At 42.5% G+C, this 17173-nt stretch overlaps 1 protein-coding gene and 1 pseudogene across 1 annotated transcript in view; one reads left to right on the top strand and one right to left on the bottom strand.

Annotated features, from left to right (window-relative positions):
* The window catches only part of SRBD1 (S1 RNA binding domain 1), a 218826-nt gene that overhangs the window by 189868 nt on the left and 11785 nt on the right, over positions 1–17173 (bottom strand). The window contains exons 5-9 of the mRNA XM_020800533.3: positions 16944–17110; positions 15881–15998; positions 15029–15167; positions 9978–10074; positions 9046–9181 (exon numbers count right to left, since the gene is read on the bottom strand). Coding sequence (XP_020656192.3) covers positions 9046–9181; positions 9978–10074; positions 15029–15167; positions 15881–15998; positions 16944–17110 — 657 coding nt within the window. The remainder of the gene's footprint in view (positions 1–9045; positions 9182–9977; positions 10075–15028; positions 15168–15880; positions 15999–16943; positions 17111–17173) is intronic.
* Positions 6479–6633, top strand: LOC140703538 (U1 spliceosomal RNA; annotated as a pseudogene).

The following is a 17173-nucleotide window of genomic DNA, read 5'->3' as shown; positions in this document are numbered from 1 at the left end:
AAGAGCAAAAAATGCAAAAAGTTTGCAAAGTGAGAGAAACTACAGTGGTACCTCGCAAGATGACAACCCGACTAAATGACGAATCCACATAACAATGACTTTTTGCAATCGCTATAGTGATTCGCAAAACAGTCATTGCAATGGGGGATTTTCGCTGGACATTGATTAGGTCTGTGCTTCGCGAACCGTTTGTTCGCAAGACGATTTTTTCCACTGACCGTCAGCTCTGCAAAATGGCTGCCCTGTGTTTTCCGGACCCATGCTTCGCAGGGCAGCCATTTTTACAGCTGATCGGCGCTCGCAAAATGGCTTCCCTATGGGTGATCTTCGCTGGATGACGAGGTATTTTCCCCATTGGAACACATTAAACTGGGTTTCAATACATTCCAATGGGGAAAGGGTTTTCGCATGATGACGATTTCGCTAAACAGCGATTTCAATGGGACGGATTATCGTCGTCATGCAGGGCACTACTGTATATGGTTGTGCTTCATCTATATAATGTATATCAGATGCATAATTCAGTTTTTCTCAGCAACATTTGATTGTAGGGACTGCAAAATATTATTTTTAATCATGGATACATATAGCTTTGGGCATTGCTATGTTTTTACAAAGAACATTTGGCATTTAACTATGTAATCATCCATCATGCAGTTAAAATAAAAAGTGAAAGTATGCCCTAATCATCCCACAGAAACAAATGCAGTTTATATATTTGTTTAAAGAAATATTCACTCTCCCTGCTAATGAGTCACTAATGGGTGAACCAGTAAATCAATTAGTAGTAATTACCACTCATGGTACTGGAAAAACTGCAGCAAACAAGTCCCCCTCCCCCCTTTTTTTAAAGATGCTGAATTAAAACACTCCACCAGGCACAAAGATGTATGACAACAATACTAATCATCTTAATTTGTTAGAAGTTCAACCTGTGAGCTTTTCCTCCCACCCCCAGGAAAGTCTGTGATGTGATGAAAATATGTTGCACTCAGCCTTTATTATTATTATTATTATTATTATTATTATTATTATTATTATTATTATTATTATTATTATTATTATTATTATTATTATTATTATTATTATTATTATTATTATTTCCTGTGTATCTGGTCATTGTGATGAAACCCGAACTACTGACATTTTCCAAAGGCACAACTCAGAATTCTGGGGGGGAATGACAACTGCCAGATTTCTTCAGACAGTAGTCATGCTGTCTGAAGGATTCTTGGAGTAACTGAGCAAAAAAAGTAACTCTTTTCAAACTTTGCACAGGAAGGCAGGACGTATGTAATGAAATTCATAATTACAGCAGTGGAATTCTACCTGCCGTGCACGTTAGGCTAGCAAAGACGAGAAGCTCGAGACGTGTGTACGTATAATAAACACATCTCAGTATGTAACACTGCCTGAATCAATCAACTGACCTCTCTGGCAGCAGGTCTGATACTCAGGGAGAAGACAAGCGCACAATGGATCAAATGCCACCCAGTAAAAAAAAAAAAACAGTTTTACAATTAGTATTTAATGCAGTGCTAACCTGTATTAAATGTGATGACAAACCTAGACAGTACAGTATCTTAAAAAGCAGAGACATCACCTTGCCAACAAAAGTCCGCATAGTCAAAGCTATGGTTTTTCCAGTAGCAATGTATGGAAGTGAGAGCTGGGCCATAAAGAAAGCTGACCACCGAAGAATTGATGCCTTTGAATTCTGGTGCTGGAGAAGGCTCTTGAGAGTCCACTGGACTGCAAGGAGAACAAACCTATCCATTCTGAAGGAAATCAACCGTGAGTGCTCACTGGAAGGACAGATCCTGAAGCTGAGGCTCCAGTACTTTGGCCATCTCATGAGAAGAGAGGGCTCCCTGGAAAAGACCCTGATGTTGGGAAAATGTGAAGGCAAGAGGAGAAGGGGACGACAGAGGACAAGATAGTTGGACAGTGTCATTGAAGCTACCAACATGAATTTGACCAAACTCTGGGAGGCAGTGGAAGACAGGAGGGCCTGGCGTGCTTGGCCCATGGGGTCATGAAGAGTCGGACACGACTTAACGACTAAACAACAACAACCTGTATCTTAGGACAAAGAAGGTGAAGCTGGCAGAGAAGCAGGAGAGATGAACGCCATCATTCTATCACGGAGAGACTTTGTCGCGACTACTCAGCCATCTCTTCTTTCCTTTCCCGTCACTCCGCCTTGTGCCATTGCCAATCACTTGTGTTGTGTCATCCTCCTACCACTTCCCTTTTCTTCACCCCCAACCACACATTTGACTCTCTCTTCCTACCATACCTCCTGGTCCACCTCCCAGTGCCGCCACCACTTTCACCTCTGTTCCCCCCTCGCCGTGCCACTATTGAAAGGCTGCCCTCCTCCTCTCGTGGGAACCTTCACCCCACAGGACTGGTTTATCAGTCTTGTTCGTCAAACCCAAGTTCCAGGCCACTCTCTCCTTCACTACACAAAAACAGCAGAACAAGTAAAGTATCATCGTTTTACAGTAAACCAGTTCCAAATAGAGTAGACACCAAATGAATCATTGAATGGTGCATGACAACCTATGCATACCCCTTCTTTTATTCAAGTTCAGAATGTACAAAACCTTAGATAGCCAGGCCTCCAGCTCTTAAAAAGCCTTAGAGACGGTCATGAAGCTAGTCCTGCCATAACGAGAAAATATGGGAGACAAAGAAAGGTGAGGCACAGGGAGTTATGTGCCATCCAGTTGCCTCCAAACCTATGAATGGGCAATCTCCAAAGTGCCCTGTCGTCAACAGCCCTGCTCGCATCTTCTAGCCTGTGGCTTCCTTTTAGGGAGTCAGTCCATCTGATATTTGGTCTTCCTCCTTTCCTCCTGCTACCTTTCACCATTCCCAGTCCTACAACCTGTCTTTCTAATAGCAGCATAGAGAGTTCATCTCCTTCAACTCTCCAATGATAACAGTCCTTTGAAGAAGGTCAAGCTCAGAAAAAAAATAAGTAGTCCAGTGCTTTCTAATGAGAATTTCATGGCAAAGCAGGAATTTGAACTCAGTTCCCCCAAATCCTAGTCTGCCTAAGAGAGATGTACTGGTCCGCGGTCCTGACCGAGCCTTTCCAGATCTCATCAAGTATTCTAACCACTGCACCACACTGAGCACCATACGTTTCCCATCTGATTTATTTGATGGGAGAGAACAATTTCTGTGAAATGATAAATATGCATTTTAGCTGCCAGTACAGATGAAAAAGATGATTGCTACGTACCCCGCTGCCCAGATGCCCCCAAATGTGAACAAAACCGTGCATTTCTAATACATTAGACTTGCAGAAACCATTAAAAAGCTGTTAAAAGTTGACATCCCTGTGTCGTCGCGCATGTTGATGTCTGCTATGGGCCCTCAGCCCTGTCACAAGCAAGCTTTCCATGTCAATCATGAACTTTAATTCAATCACTAGCTAACTCAGACATGTCACATATGTTAAACACAATGGTCTAAAAATGACCCCGGGACATTGCACCAATTCAAAACCCTCAGCTTTTCATGTGCTTGCTGACATACCAGGCCTGACATATCATTGAACAAGACAAGGAGTAATAAAAATTACATGTGAAATATTATAGCATCAGGTACCTTGACTGCCAAAGCAAATGGCAGGAATTAGGAGGATGCACATTAGCGAACAAAGCAAAACACACTCGTGTTGAGTCCACACTGACAGCAGAGACAAAAGCGAAAACGTTCCTCTCAAGGGAAACTAAAATTACATTTTTTTAACCAGACAACTTCGTCAGATACACTAGTCATGCCATCTCAGGGATTCTAGTTAGTTAAAAAAAGTTTTCTAAACTCTAGACCAAGTGTGGAAAATAATTGGTAAAGAAAAAGAGAGATTATACAGAGAAGAGCTATAGCGCAGATGATGCCAGAGAAAGCTGACTTGAAAAAAGAAACACCCCCCCTCTGTGTGTGTGTGTGTGTGTGTGTGTGTGAGTGTGTGCACTGCTCCTCTGTTCAAATAAGCACGCAGCACAAGAAATCCATTTGAAAAGTCTCTGGAGAATTTCAGGAAGAAGGTGAAAGTCAAGGTTAGCAACTAAATCCTGAAACAGCTTTTTCATTTCTTATTTAACAGAAGAACGAGCAAAAAAGCATAACCTGCCGTCCACATTTCAATTACTCTGTCCCAAGGACAGCATGACATTTCCCAACCTCTGACAGTGCTGTCCTCTGAAGATGCAGGCCACAGAGACTGGCGAAACGTTAGGATGAACAACCTTCAGAACACAGCCAAAGAGCCCGAAAAACCCACAACAACCACTCTGACATTGTGTTTAAAAAAATCAGCAACACTCCAAAGTTCCATACAACTGTATTCCATCTCTGTTCTTCTTGTACATATTTCCTACTCCCTTCCCTTTGTACCAACAACTGCAGGGTGGCGTGGCTTCACCAGAGTTTAAAGCAAAGAAATGTGCTGCTTATACAGTCTTCCACCCCATAGCACCTGAAGCACTCTCTGGGTGGTTTACAATTTAATTATGCAGGCTACACACTGAGCCCACAACAAGCTGTATACTGTATTCAGTTTACCAGCCTCAAAAGAATGGAAGGCTGAGTCAACCCTGAACCACCTCCCTGAGCCCAATGGAATCACGAGTAGAGTCTTCACTATACCATTGCAGTTTAACCACTATGCCACAAGGATCCAGTTTAAAGCTGGTTTCCAATCTCCGACTGAAGGTTAACTGAGGTTAGCATTAAACATGGTGCAAATGTAATACTGCCCCATGGTTAAAAATGAAAACAGAAGAAGCGGTTCATGTGCGACGGAAGGGGCAGAAAAACTCCTAAGACATTCCCAGAGAGATGGGGATTCTGAGAGTTGGAGTCCAAGAAAGTAACAGTTTAAAGCACTGGGGGGGGGGGGAAGGTTTCTATTAAATCCATTAAGCAGGCTTGGTCACAAGTTTGAGGGGGGGAACTGTAGGGTCTTCTGGTAGGCCCTTTCCAGACTAAAGAACCTCCCCCGGCAGGTTTCTCCAGTAGCACTGCTCCTCTGTTCAGCACAAGACAGACACCATTTTAATTTCCCGCAAAATCCACAGAAACACTTCACAGGAAGTTATAAAGGAATTTTATAGACAACTATAAAGGAATTTTAAAGAGGGAGTTGAGAGGCTGTTGTATGGCAATGCTTGGGAAACTCTTAACCACATTTCGAAAGTCCTTGTAATCTGGTTGCAACACATTTGGAATAAAACATTTCCAAACTGCTGGAAAACGTGCACTGAGGAACAGCCATGTGATCAATGTGCAGAATCATTCAAGTATCAAGTCCAAGTTTCTTCAGACTGGATGATACAAAATGTAGGGGACAAAGAGTCTAAAAAACTCAGTGTCTCTGACACTGACTTCCAAGGTGAAGACTTCAGAATTTCAACAGAAGAAAGAGGTGTCAGGATGTTCGCTTGCAGAAAAGGGAACCAAATACAGCTAAGATAGACTAGAGAGAAAGAGAGAGAGAGATGCCCATAGCTTTTAAGTATGACAACTTTTAACTATAATGACTTTTCATTATAACTTAACTCTTAACTATAATAGTTTGAAGAGGTCTGAAAAATATAGCAGGGTTAGAATCCTGCTGGTTTACATGATGTTGTAAGGCAGTCAACATTGGTGTTGACCTCTTTTCCAGCTGCCTGTCTCCTTCTGGCTGTGGAATCAATTGTGCAATGGATCAGGGGTTTTTTCTGCCTAAAAGGCAGAAAAACAAATCCAAAACCACTTCAGCAAATGACCTTATTTGTGTGGGAAAGCTCAGTTGGACTTTTCCCTAATTTTTTCCCAGTGTTTAGAAGTTAGTAGTTACTAGGAACTAAGGGCACATACTAGTTATTAATAACTAGTTATTTGTTTTCAGTTACATTTGCCAATAATTAAGGAATAATTATGTTAGAGCAGGAAAATGTGAAGACAGATAATGTCATTTCTTCTGCAGTATAACTATAATTTTAATGGAGTCTCACTAAACAGCAGAGAAGTATCACACTGCAAGCCTTGTGATTTTTTTAAAAAATGTGCAACCATTGATTCATCCTCAGTTGTGGTTCTTGTCACAACAACAACAGGGGGAAAAGAGCATGCTTTCTACCAGGCAGTCCCAGGTCTCTCTTCCAGCTCTCTAACTGCTAGCAAGGAAGCAGACAAGCATCCTCTTCGCTAACTGAAAGTTTGAATTTCCCCGCTTTCCCTGCCTTCCCCGCATATTAGGTATGCTAATATCTGTGCACTGGAGGATTGTGGGAGGAACATCCAGCCCCTGAAGGGGTTCCTGTGGGGCACCCCAAAACACTGAGTAGCTCTCTTGGCCTCTTTCGGGACTGGGGCTGTGCAGCCCTGTTCTGATCAGGAGGTGCAGCCGGGGGGGTCACCATGCCTTTTGGGGGACAGGGCACAGAAAGGGGCAGGTGATTTAGGGGCCATTCCAACTCATACTTGGCAGGGGAGATACCACTGGTGTAAAAGTGGTTTTCCTGGGGTAAGGCTCATCTATTGCATTCTAGATCTGCTGACCCCTGTGATTTTCCCAAATGTGGGGAAACCAACTGCCTAATTGGGGGACTATGTTTGTGATTTCCCCTGTTCTTTCTAGAATTACTCTTTCCTCTTTGGTCCTTGGCTATTTTCACTGCCTGCTACCATAGGCCTGTTAGCCTTGCTGGTTTTCCAGGTGGGCTGCAGGAAGCAGATCCTGGAAAGCCAGCAGTGCAGAATGGTGGGGTCCAAACAGCAAGCAGTCTCTGGTGCTAGTTCAGAGGCCTCCCAGCATGGCAGTGGGAGGTTTCTGGGTGGTGGTGGTTGAACCCTGTTTTTCTGTATTCGTTCCATAAGACGCACATACTTTCTCCCCCACTATTTGGGGGGGGAGTGCGTCTTATGGAGCAAAAAATACGGTACATTAACAAACTGCCTATGGACACTTTTAACTACAGTATTACAAACAATCAGCTATGCTTAGAAGTAACTTTCCAAGTTCTGCCTTTTTCCCCTCCACCTTTGCACTGAGAGCATTTAGCACAACTATAAAGTTCATGATTTTCCTATACAACTATAAACCTGCCATCCTTTCAGGCCACCTTTAACCACAATTATCTAACCTTTTCTTGCTTTTGCAGACCAATTTTAAGTGACAGGTTTAATGCTGAGTAGCTCAGAGCATCCTTCGATCACAGGGATGCTCTCCAAGCCATTTGGCACAGCAGCAATTGACACAGGAAACATGACATCAGACAAGAGGACTGAGGTTAGATTTAGAAAACGGCACAGCACAGAACGGAACAAGCCGGGGCTTAGGGCACAACTCAGAACAGCAGTGGCAGGTGCAGAAAAGGGAGCAGGTCAAGGAGGGGAGAAACCAAATGGCGCATTCTGAATGATGGCGGGTCCCAAGAGGAAACGATTCAATGTTCCCATCCTTCCAAAATCACTGTCCTGGAATAACAAGAAATGTTGTCTTGTCTCTCTGGAGAAAGAGCTTGCTCTTCCCAAAGATCTTCTGCCAAGCTTTCTCGTGGATCAACAAGCAAGAAGCACAGCTGAGTCTATCTTCCCCTCCATCACCATCCTCTCTCCTTCCCCCCCTCTGCCCCCACCCAAAGAAAGCCAAGGGGCTCCAGCATCATTTCCCCCTTCCAGGCCACCAAGGAGCATCAGAGAGTGGCCTGAATCATTTGTTGGCCGCATCTCTATTCTGTCTTCCCCCCCAATGAGCCCAAAGCAGCGCATGTGGCTCTTCTCCCATGCCTCTTTATCCTGACAACAGCCCTGTGAGGTAGTCAGGCTGAGCAAGTGTGACTGGCTCCATTCCCTTCAAAGCCGAGGCAGCTCCTCCCACCAGCAACTCACCCTGAAGAATTCAAATGCCTCACCAGGAACATGTCAGTTTACACACTGAGAATGAGAAGGAGTAGGCGTGGGGATAAAAAAAGCGCAGAATGTTGGATCTGGACCGGGAAGGTCTGAGTTCAAATACCGACTCAACAATGAAGCTCAAAAGGTAAACCTGTGGCTATTCCTTAAACCAGCCCACCCTGCTAGACTGTTATGCAACCAGAAGTAGGATTGATGATATGCCTACCACCTGTAATTTCTTGAGGGAATAAAAATATGTATTGGTGGAGGCAAGGGTCAGGGAGAAAAGGAGGGAATGCCTAGAGGTGAGGAAAGGTTTCTATACTGTAGGACCCTTTTATCCACAAGATCTGTATTCAGTGATTCACTTATCCATGGTTTGAAAATCTTAAAAATATTTTAAAAAAAGAAACGGGGGGGGGAACTATTTTCACATGTATTACCAGAACTAGCCACTAGAGGGAACCAGAGACTGTGCTATGAATATTTTTTTAGTGAAAAATACATATCTCTAGTAGCCAGTCCTGGTAATTCATGTGAAAATAGGGCATTTTTTTCTGTTTTACTTTTACCATGGGATTTTAGTTTGCTTTTTCCAAGAAAACAAGTTTACTGCAGAACAGGTTAAGGAGGAGTCCTTCAGATCTTGCTGGACTGCAATTCCCACCAGCCCTTGCAAGCAGAGCCAATAATAAGGGGTGGTGTGAATTTCAGTCCAATATCCAGAAGGTCACCACTGCCATAACAACAAACAACAAACAACAAACAACAAACAACAAACAACAACAACAACAACAACAACAACAACAACAACACACTATCAAGTTGATTCCAACTTATGATAACCCTTTCCAGGGATTTCTAGACACAGTATTCAGAAATGGTTTACCATTCCCTTTTTCTGGGGCACCTGGGACTATGCAGCTTGCCCAAGGCCGCACAGGCTCCCTTTTCTCCTGGCAGGCAAGAGGGGAGAATCAAACTCCCAACTTCTGGCTCAGATCTTAAGATACCTAACTCACTGAGCTATTAAAATATGTATCAGGAAATACCTGCCTATGGGAAATTTACAAACTGCCAATCTTTTTATTTTATTTTCAAAAATACATATATCGTGTTCAGAACCCACAATTAAATGCGTACCTGGTGGTGCTGAATGTTCTTTATATTGCAAGAAAAATTCTGATACAGATGAAATTTGCCCACATCTTTTTCGTTTACATTTTTGGAGGTCACTTTTGCCAAAGATGATTGAATGCAAATGTACTTCCTTTGACATCTACATTTGAAAAATGTTATAAAAGAGAACAGAGTTTTCACAAATATCTGAATAACAGTATTAATGCTTAATGGGGAACTGCTGCTCAGAATTTCATGTTACACTGTAAAGAAAAACTACAACCATTTAATTGGAAATGCCAGCAGTTACATCTGGGACCTTCTGCATGCAAAGCTCTATCAGTAAGCTAGACTCCTTCCTCATTAATGCACATCATGACTGAGCAAACATACCTACACGTCCTTTCCTGAGAAAGAATCACTTATTGCTGCTATGCAATTGAGTATGGATAATATTTTTCAGGAAGTTAAAATAATCAAAGCAAAGAATTATCTTCCCCTTGCACCAGAACCTGGTAACTCCTTTCAGGGGTAACTGACCTCCAGAGGGCCAAGGGCCAAACATGCCTACCACCACTGGAACTTGGAGGGCTTTGCCCACTCCCATGCCAAGCCCATCACCAAAATATTTTGGTTTTTTCTTTTTTAAAAACCATACATTTTTGTACATAAAATGAGTTATTTTGCCCTCTAGAGGCTGAAAATAATATTTTAATTTACAGCAAAAGGTTTGGGAGGTCCAGAGGCACTAAATTGCCTCCTATAGAGGGCACAAGGGGATTTTAAAAGTACTTTTAATAGGGGAGACCAGAGAGGGTTTGGGGAGGCCATCTGGATTATGTGGGTTGCACATTTGGCCCAATCCCGGTCTGCACATAGAGAGAAAGGTAAATCCACAAAGGCCACAAAACAGGAATGCAGTGAGCTGAGACAGAAACAGTAACAGAAATACTTACAAATCTCTAATGAAATCCAGTGTGTCTTTATCTTTGGCTATCATGTCAGCTAAAATATGCTGCACTCCAGATTTTACCTCCTCAATGGTGGAAAGTCCTGAAAAAAGAATTTGACCCCTCTACATTATTGGCTAAATTATTTAAAAAAAAAAAAAACTGGTAAACATGGCATACAATTTCTGAAAATATTGATCATATTAGATTTCAGAAGCTAATAGAGACCAGAATTCCCCAGGTAACCCCAGGATATGATCCTCCCTGAAGTTATGGAGACTGTCAGATGATGACAATATTGGTTACAATTCAGATCTGATAAAAATGGGCTAGATGGAGCAATGGTATCACTCAGCACAAGGTGGCATTCCACGCTCCTACTGTTAGTGGACAACACATGTTCATACTAACCTGCAATCCAGATGCTTGATGATGCATTACCATATAGCAAAGAAGGAACCAATTTGTAGTGCAGGACTGATGGCTCGGGGATTAAGCCAGCTTTTCCATTTACAACTCTGTGGGTGTGTCCTTGTGTTTAGGAAACATCTATGCCTCCATTTACTTTGCCATCACTGCTTAAATAATAGTAACTGCATATTGTCAGGTCAATTTTGATTTATGGTGACCTTTTCCAGGGTTTTCCAGGTAGAAAATACACAGAAGTAGTTTACTATTTCCTTCTTCTGGGGGAACATTGGGACTGTACAACGTGTCCATATCTACACAGGATGGGTCTTCTCTCAGATAGCATTGTGGAAAATTAAATTCTCAACCTCTGGTTCCGCAGCCAGGTACCTAAATCAATAAGCTATCCAGGCAGCTCAGTCATTAGTTAGGATACTTTAAATTGGCATAACTCCTTAAACAGGACACTTTAAACTAGCATAACTCCTCATCGGCCATACATAATTTTATCTAATAGGTACAAACTGAGAATTTTATTCCAAATACAGTACTGCTCAATATTAAAAAATGTAAACAAATTTTAACAATGGATCAGAAAATTGGTATTCCATATTCAGTAACTTCTATTTAAGAATAACATAAAAAACCCACACATTTTATTTCATTGTCTAAGATTGCCCCCTACAGATTTATCTACAATTACACTACAAGCTGTATGCTAGATACATATAAATGTTGTGATCTACCAACATAAGCAAAAAAAGAGAGGAGAGTAATGATAGGCTTAATGCATCAAGAGCCATAAGGTACAGTCCAAGTTGTAGATTATATCACGTTAATAGAAGATCCAGGTTCAGTTCTCCTAATAGCCATGAAACTCCATGAGTGAGCTTGGACTTGTTACTTTCCTGCAGCCCCTTAAAGCAGGGCCTGGGACAAAAGAATGTTTCTTGGTGGTAAATTAAAATTTGGAGGGGGGTTCCTTCAAATATGACTTTTGGGACCATACTTTGCACAGCTCAGCTGCAAATTAACACAAGCCTTTTCAATCCCAACTCTGCAAAGTTGTAACAACATAGAAAGCTGCCCTCTATCATGGCAGTCCATTTTTCTATGTAGCTCTGTATGATCTACAGAGGCTACACTGGCACCCCCTGAATTCCCCAGATGTGGAGACCACCACTCAAAACTTAGCATAGCAGGAGGAGCAAGGACCCAGAAGGCCTCTGTTTAGTCGTTAAGTTGTGTCCAACTCTTTGTGACCCCATGGACCAGAGCACACCGGGCCCTCCTGTCTTCCACTGCCTCCTGGAGTTGGGTCAAATTCATGTTGATAGCTTCGATGACACTGCCCAACCTTCGCGTCCTCTGTCGTCCCGTTCTTCTCTTGCCTTCACACTTTCCCAACATCAGGGTCTTTTCCAGGGAGTCCTCTCTTCTCATGAGATGGCCAAAGTATTGGAGCCTCAGTTTCAGGATCTGTCCTTCCAGTGAGCGCTCAGGCTTGATTTCCTTCAGAACGGATAGGTTTGATCTCCTTTAAGTCCAGAGGACTCTCAAGAGTCTCCTCCAGCACCACAGTTCAAAACCATCAATTCTTCGGTCACTTCCATACATCGCTACTGGAAAAACCATAACTTTGACTATGTGGGCCTTTGTTGGCAAGGTAATGTCTCTGCTTTTTTAGATGCTCTCTAGGTTTGTCATCGCTTTCCTCCCAAGAAGCAGGCGTCTTTTAATTTCGTGGCTGCTATCACCATCTGCAGTGATCATGGAGACCAGGAAAGTAAAATCTGTCACTACCTCCATATCTTCCCCTTCTATTTGCCAGGAGGTGATGGGACCAGTGACCATGATCTTAGTTTTTTTGATGTTGCGCTTCAGACCATTTTTGTGATCTCCTCTTTCACGCTCATTACAGTGGACCCTTGACTTACAGACTTTTTGAGTTACAGACTTCTCTGGACGCAAAATTTAGGTTTGACTTGCAGACTTTTTGAGTTACAGACTTCTCTGGCCGCAAAATTTAGGTTTGACTTGCAGACTGAGATTTGACTTACAGACCAGAAAAAAACCAAAATGGAACAAAAACGGCCTGTTACGGGATTAATTGGTTTTCAATGCACTGTAGGTCAATGGAGACTTGACTTACAGACTTTTTGACTTGAGAACCGCCTTCCAATACGGGTTAAGTTCTCAAGTCAAGACCCCACTGTATAAGGTTCTTTCATTCCACCTCACTTTCTGCCCAGAGTGGTATCGTCTGCATATCTTCCGGAAATCTTAATTCCGACTTGGGATTCATCCAGTCTTGCCTTTCACATGATGTATTCTGCAAATAAGTTAAATAAGCAGGGGGAGAATATATAGCCTTGTCGTACTCCTTTCCCAATTTTGAACCAATCAGTTGTTCCATATCCAGTTCTAACTGTTGCTTCCTGTCCCGCATATAGATTACTCAGAAGATAGATAATGTGACCAGGCACTCCCATTTCTTTAAGAAATGCTAGTGCACCAATCCAAACAGGCAGCTTAACCAGCTTCCTGTTGAAAAAGCAAAACACACTCCAACAAAGCATGCAAGCTAAAGCTGTACTAAAGAAAGTGACATTTAAAACCTAGCAGTGTTTAAATTTCAAAGCAAATTTGAAATGGGCAATCCTTGCAAGTTGGATATTATTCACAAACTGTACCGAACTGTGACTCATAACAGCATTCATTTCTCATACGTAACTTAATATCCCACACTAAGGACATTTCACGTCTCAGTATTACAGAAGTGTTGTTGTAACATGCCCCTGAAAGTTTTTCATAAGCAGTCTTTGATGTTTGCAGTGATCCTTCCTGGAAGAGTCATCTCTCTGCAGCCAAAATCTAACTAGATAAGTGCAATGGCACAAATAGCAGCAGCAAATTGCAGCTGCTTATCAAGTCACCGCTTCCATCCCTCAATGAGCGCCAATAACAAGAGCAGGTGCATGACGAGAGACAGAAAAACCACTCAGCAATGAGTGGCAATGCAATCTATACCACTGCACTTGTCCCCATGTAACTTATCAATAGGACTCTGGTCCCTATTTATTAAGTGACCACATTTTAAACTTTTTGCATATTGTTGTATATGGCTGTAAGAAGGAGAGTGAGAGAGAGAGAGAGACCCCTCTCTCGAGAGTGCCATCCCTCCCACCAAATGCTGAAAAAGAGAGCCAGACCCCACCAACCTTTTGTTGCAGTTCCAAAGGCGTGCTTCAGCATGACAGCAAGAATGATCCCAAACAGGGTCGGTGCAAGGACACAGTCCTGTTTTACTCTGTTTTGGATGTCAAAGGGATCTGATGCTGAGCCATCAAAAACTTACAGTGCCCTTCATTTCCTCATGAAAGGACCTGATGATGTTAAGGAGTCAAGGTGGACATCCAGTCTTGGGAAGTATTTCAAAAAGGCCATCCCTGCTAACCAAATCAAGGGCCTTTGTGAGATCTATGAAGGCCACGAAGAGTGGTTGTCATTGTTCCCTGCATTTCTCCTGCAACTGTCTGAGGGAGAATACAATGTCAGTGGTGGATCTATTAGCTCGAAATCCACACTGTGATTCTGGATAGATTCTGTCTGCAAGCACCTGGAGTCTCTTCAGCACAACACGGGCAAGCAGCTTCCCTACAACACTGAGAAGAGAGATGCCACGGTAGTTACTGCAGTCGCCCGTCTCCTTTGTTCTTATACAATGTGACAATGTTTGCATCCTCAATGCTACAGTAAATTGCAACTATAACAGACTCATTTGAATCAATGGAAGTTACAGAGGCATTGACTCACCAAATCCCCACTGATTCAATAGGCTCACTTTACTGAGACTCACTAGTAGCCTCATGACTCAGTGGTTAAACTGCAGTACTGCAGCCAAAATTCTGCACACAACCTGGGTGCAATCCCATGGAGCCAGCTCGAGATTCATTCAGCCTTCCATCCTTGTAAACTGAGTACTCAGCTTGCTGGAGGAGGGCAATGTGCAGCCTGCATAATTCAACTGAAAACCACCCAGAGCACTGTGGGGCAGTGTATAAGCAGCACTCCTTGCTTCTTTTGCTTTTACTACTCTGAGAAACAGGATTTTATCCAATAAGCATCAGCAAAGTTCTTACAGCTGTGTATAGATTCACCTCCGCATTCGTAGGAGAAGTCACAGAAGACTTTGGTGTCTCTGAAACCATCTTTATAATCCTGTGAGCAACTCTATGACTACATATCTGAGATGGCAGCAGGGAAACATCACACGTGAGCCTACATGTGTGGGTGCAACCAACCGGTATTTTAAAATGTGAAGACAGGAGGGTGCCCTCCATTCCTCCAAAATGCCTTTTTTATTCAAGCCATTCTCGGCAAACATCCAAAGAAAGCATTGAGTGTCTTCTTATTGATGCTGGCAGGTAGCATTCCCCCCCAAGATATCACTCAAGCTTCTTTCATACAGACTGAGACTGGAGTTGTCTGTCTGAAAAGCAGGTGCTCTGCAGCCCCACCATTCAAGGATCCACCGTTTAACAGGTTCCACAAATTGGTAAAACAAAAATCCACATAGCCCTTTCCTTTTCCTGCTGGAAGGAGCATTCCAAATTATATTAGCAATTATGAGAGGTACACACACTTACCGTCAACCCCTGACTTGACGTATGAATTTAAGTTGAGCTCTCTTGGGTTCTCAAGGAGCAAAGTAGCTGCAGGTTCAAGTCCCAGCTGCCGGGCCCTTTGCGCTTTAGTTCCTTTGCTTCCAGTTTTATATGGTGCATACTAGGAGGGAGAAGACAGGCTGGGTTCAGCTGAAGACAAGGAGAACCATGCAAACATTCTTGTGAATTCTGCTGCCCACTTTTGTGATCTTCCCATGCTTCGCTATTTCAGAGGGAGTGATCACAGTAACAATACAGCACCCGGACTGCCAGGATGCTTTACAGAAAAATGACAACAAAATGCACACATTCAAGTCTCTCTAAAAATACATTTCTTTTAAAAATGAGAGAAATAAGATACAAACAGGGAGAAAATGTTCTGCAGTCTTCAGCATGCTTATAGAGAAGGAAGACACATTTCAGGGATGGGCCCTCCAGATATTGTTGCTGTCAACGCCTATGCGCCTCCCTCAGTGATTATGCTAGTAAGGTTTGGGTAAGTGGCAGTTCAGAGACACCTACCACATGCTACCCACCCCTACTGCATGTTCCCCATTCCTGTAATGCATAGGTACAATGGGAGCAGCCACTTTATTTAAACAAGGCGGCCAATACATTTTCCATGAAATCTACTAAAATCTATTAGGATCAGCCATTCTGACAATTCTATACAGTCACAGGCATCTTCGATTTCATTTCATTTTCTTTTGTAATAAGCAAGGGTCTGCAGATCAAATGTACACAGGACAAAGCAAAAGGTTCTGGAAGGAAACAGTATTAAAAGCCTACAGAGAGCAGATATTTAAAGAGAAAGGGAAAGGAAGTGATACTGACCACATGATCCAGCTCCTCCACAGTTCTGCAGTTTAGCAAAGCAGTCAAAAGGCTTCCCGACAGTTTTCCTTCTTTCTTAAGCTTCTGTATGGCGCCATGAACTTTTTTTATTACAGTGCTAAGACAAAAGCAGAGAGGGTGACAGTCATTTAAAAACAGTTTTAGAAGTCCGTCCTTCGGTTAGTCTGTACTAACATGTCATGCAAAAAAAAAAAAAATACCCAAAACCAAATAAATAAAGAAGATTAAAATGTAAGTAGCACCTTAAAGACTAACTACTGCATTTTAATGAGAGCTTTTGTGGGCAAGTCTGCTTCTTTGGAAGTTTTGCATAGCTCACTTTGGTATAGAAAGTCTGTGTACCTGTGCATGTGAGTTTATGTGGTGTAGTGATACAGACTGGAAGAAGCCTGCAGATTTAAGAGACAAACTGTTTTAATATCAGGCAAAAACAAAACAATTTTTAAAAAAAGAAGACAAAAACACTGTGGCACCTTAAAGACTAACTGTTATATTTTCCTGTGAGCCTTCGTGGACAAGTCTACTTCTTCAGAAGAAGTATGAAGCTGAACAAATGAAGACCAAGACAGGCAAAAAAAAAAAAAAAAAAAAAAACAACCCCAAAGTGTGCTGCTTATATACCGCCCCACAGCACTTAAAGCACTCTCTGGGCAGTTTACAACTGAATTGCACAGGCTACACATTGACTCCCCACTCCTACCCTGAAGTGGGGACTCAATTTACTGACTTCGGGAGAATGGAAGCTTAGTCAGCCTTGAGCGGGCTACCTTAATATATCTGAATCAAACTCAGAATAAATAATAGTAAAACCCTGGAGGCTACAATAAGTTGGTTAAATAATGATAAATGAAATGAATAGATTGGTACAGCCAACAGTTCAAGGTAAAATAAAATTGGAGAAGTAAAGCAGGGAGAAGTTCTTGAGCTTCAGCATCCATAGTCACAACAGTCATGGATAACTTCTGACCTCTTGCACGAGAGGAGGAGGAGGACTTTATTTCCCCCTTTCACATCCTACCTCCCGCACCAAGACCACACTTACTGAAGCTCTTCCAGTGTTTGCTGTATTTCACGCAAGGCTTCGGCTTCCAGATTATTGACCAGCTCTTTTCGATACCGTGCTATGAACGGAATGGTGTTCTCGTCGTTGAAGAGGCGGATGATATTTGCACACACCCATTCTTCAATGCCACACCTCTGTGACAAGACCTGCAGCAGCAACAGAAAACCTACAATGCAAATACAATTTCTGCCAGAGAAAATTATTTTCAA

Source organism: Pogona vitticeps, chromosome 1 (assembly GCF_051106095.1).
Source record: "Pogona vitticeps strain Pit_001003342236 chromosome 1, PviZW2.1, whole genome shotgun sequence".
Taxonomy (NCBI): Eukaryota; Metazoa; Chordata; class Lepidosauria; order Squamata; family Agamidae; genus Pogona; species Pogona vitticeps.
This window is presented reverse-complemented; position numbering and strand designations above follow the sequence as displayed.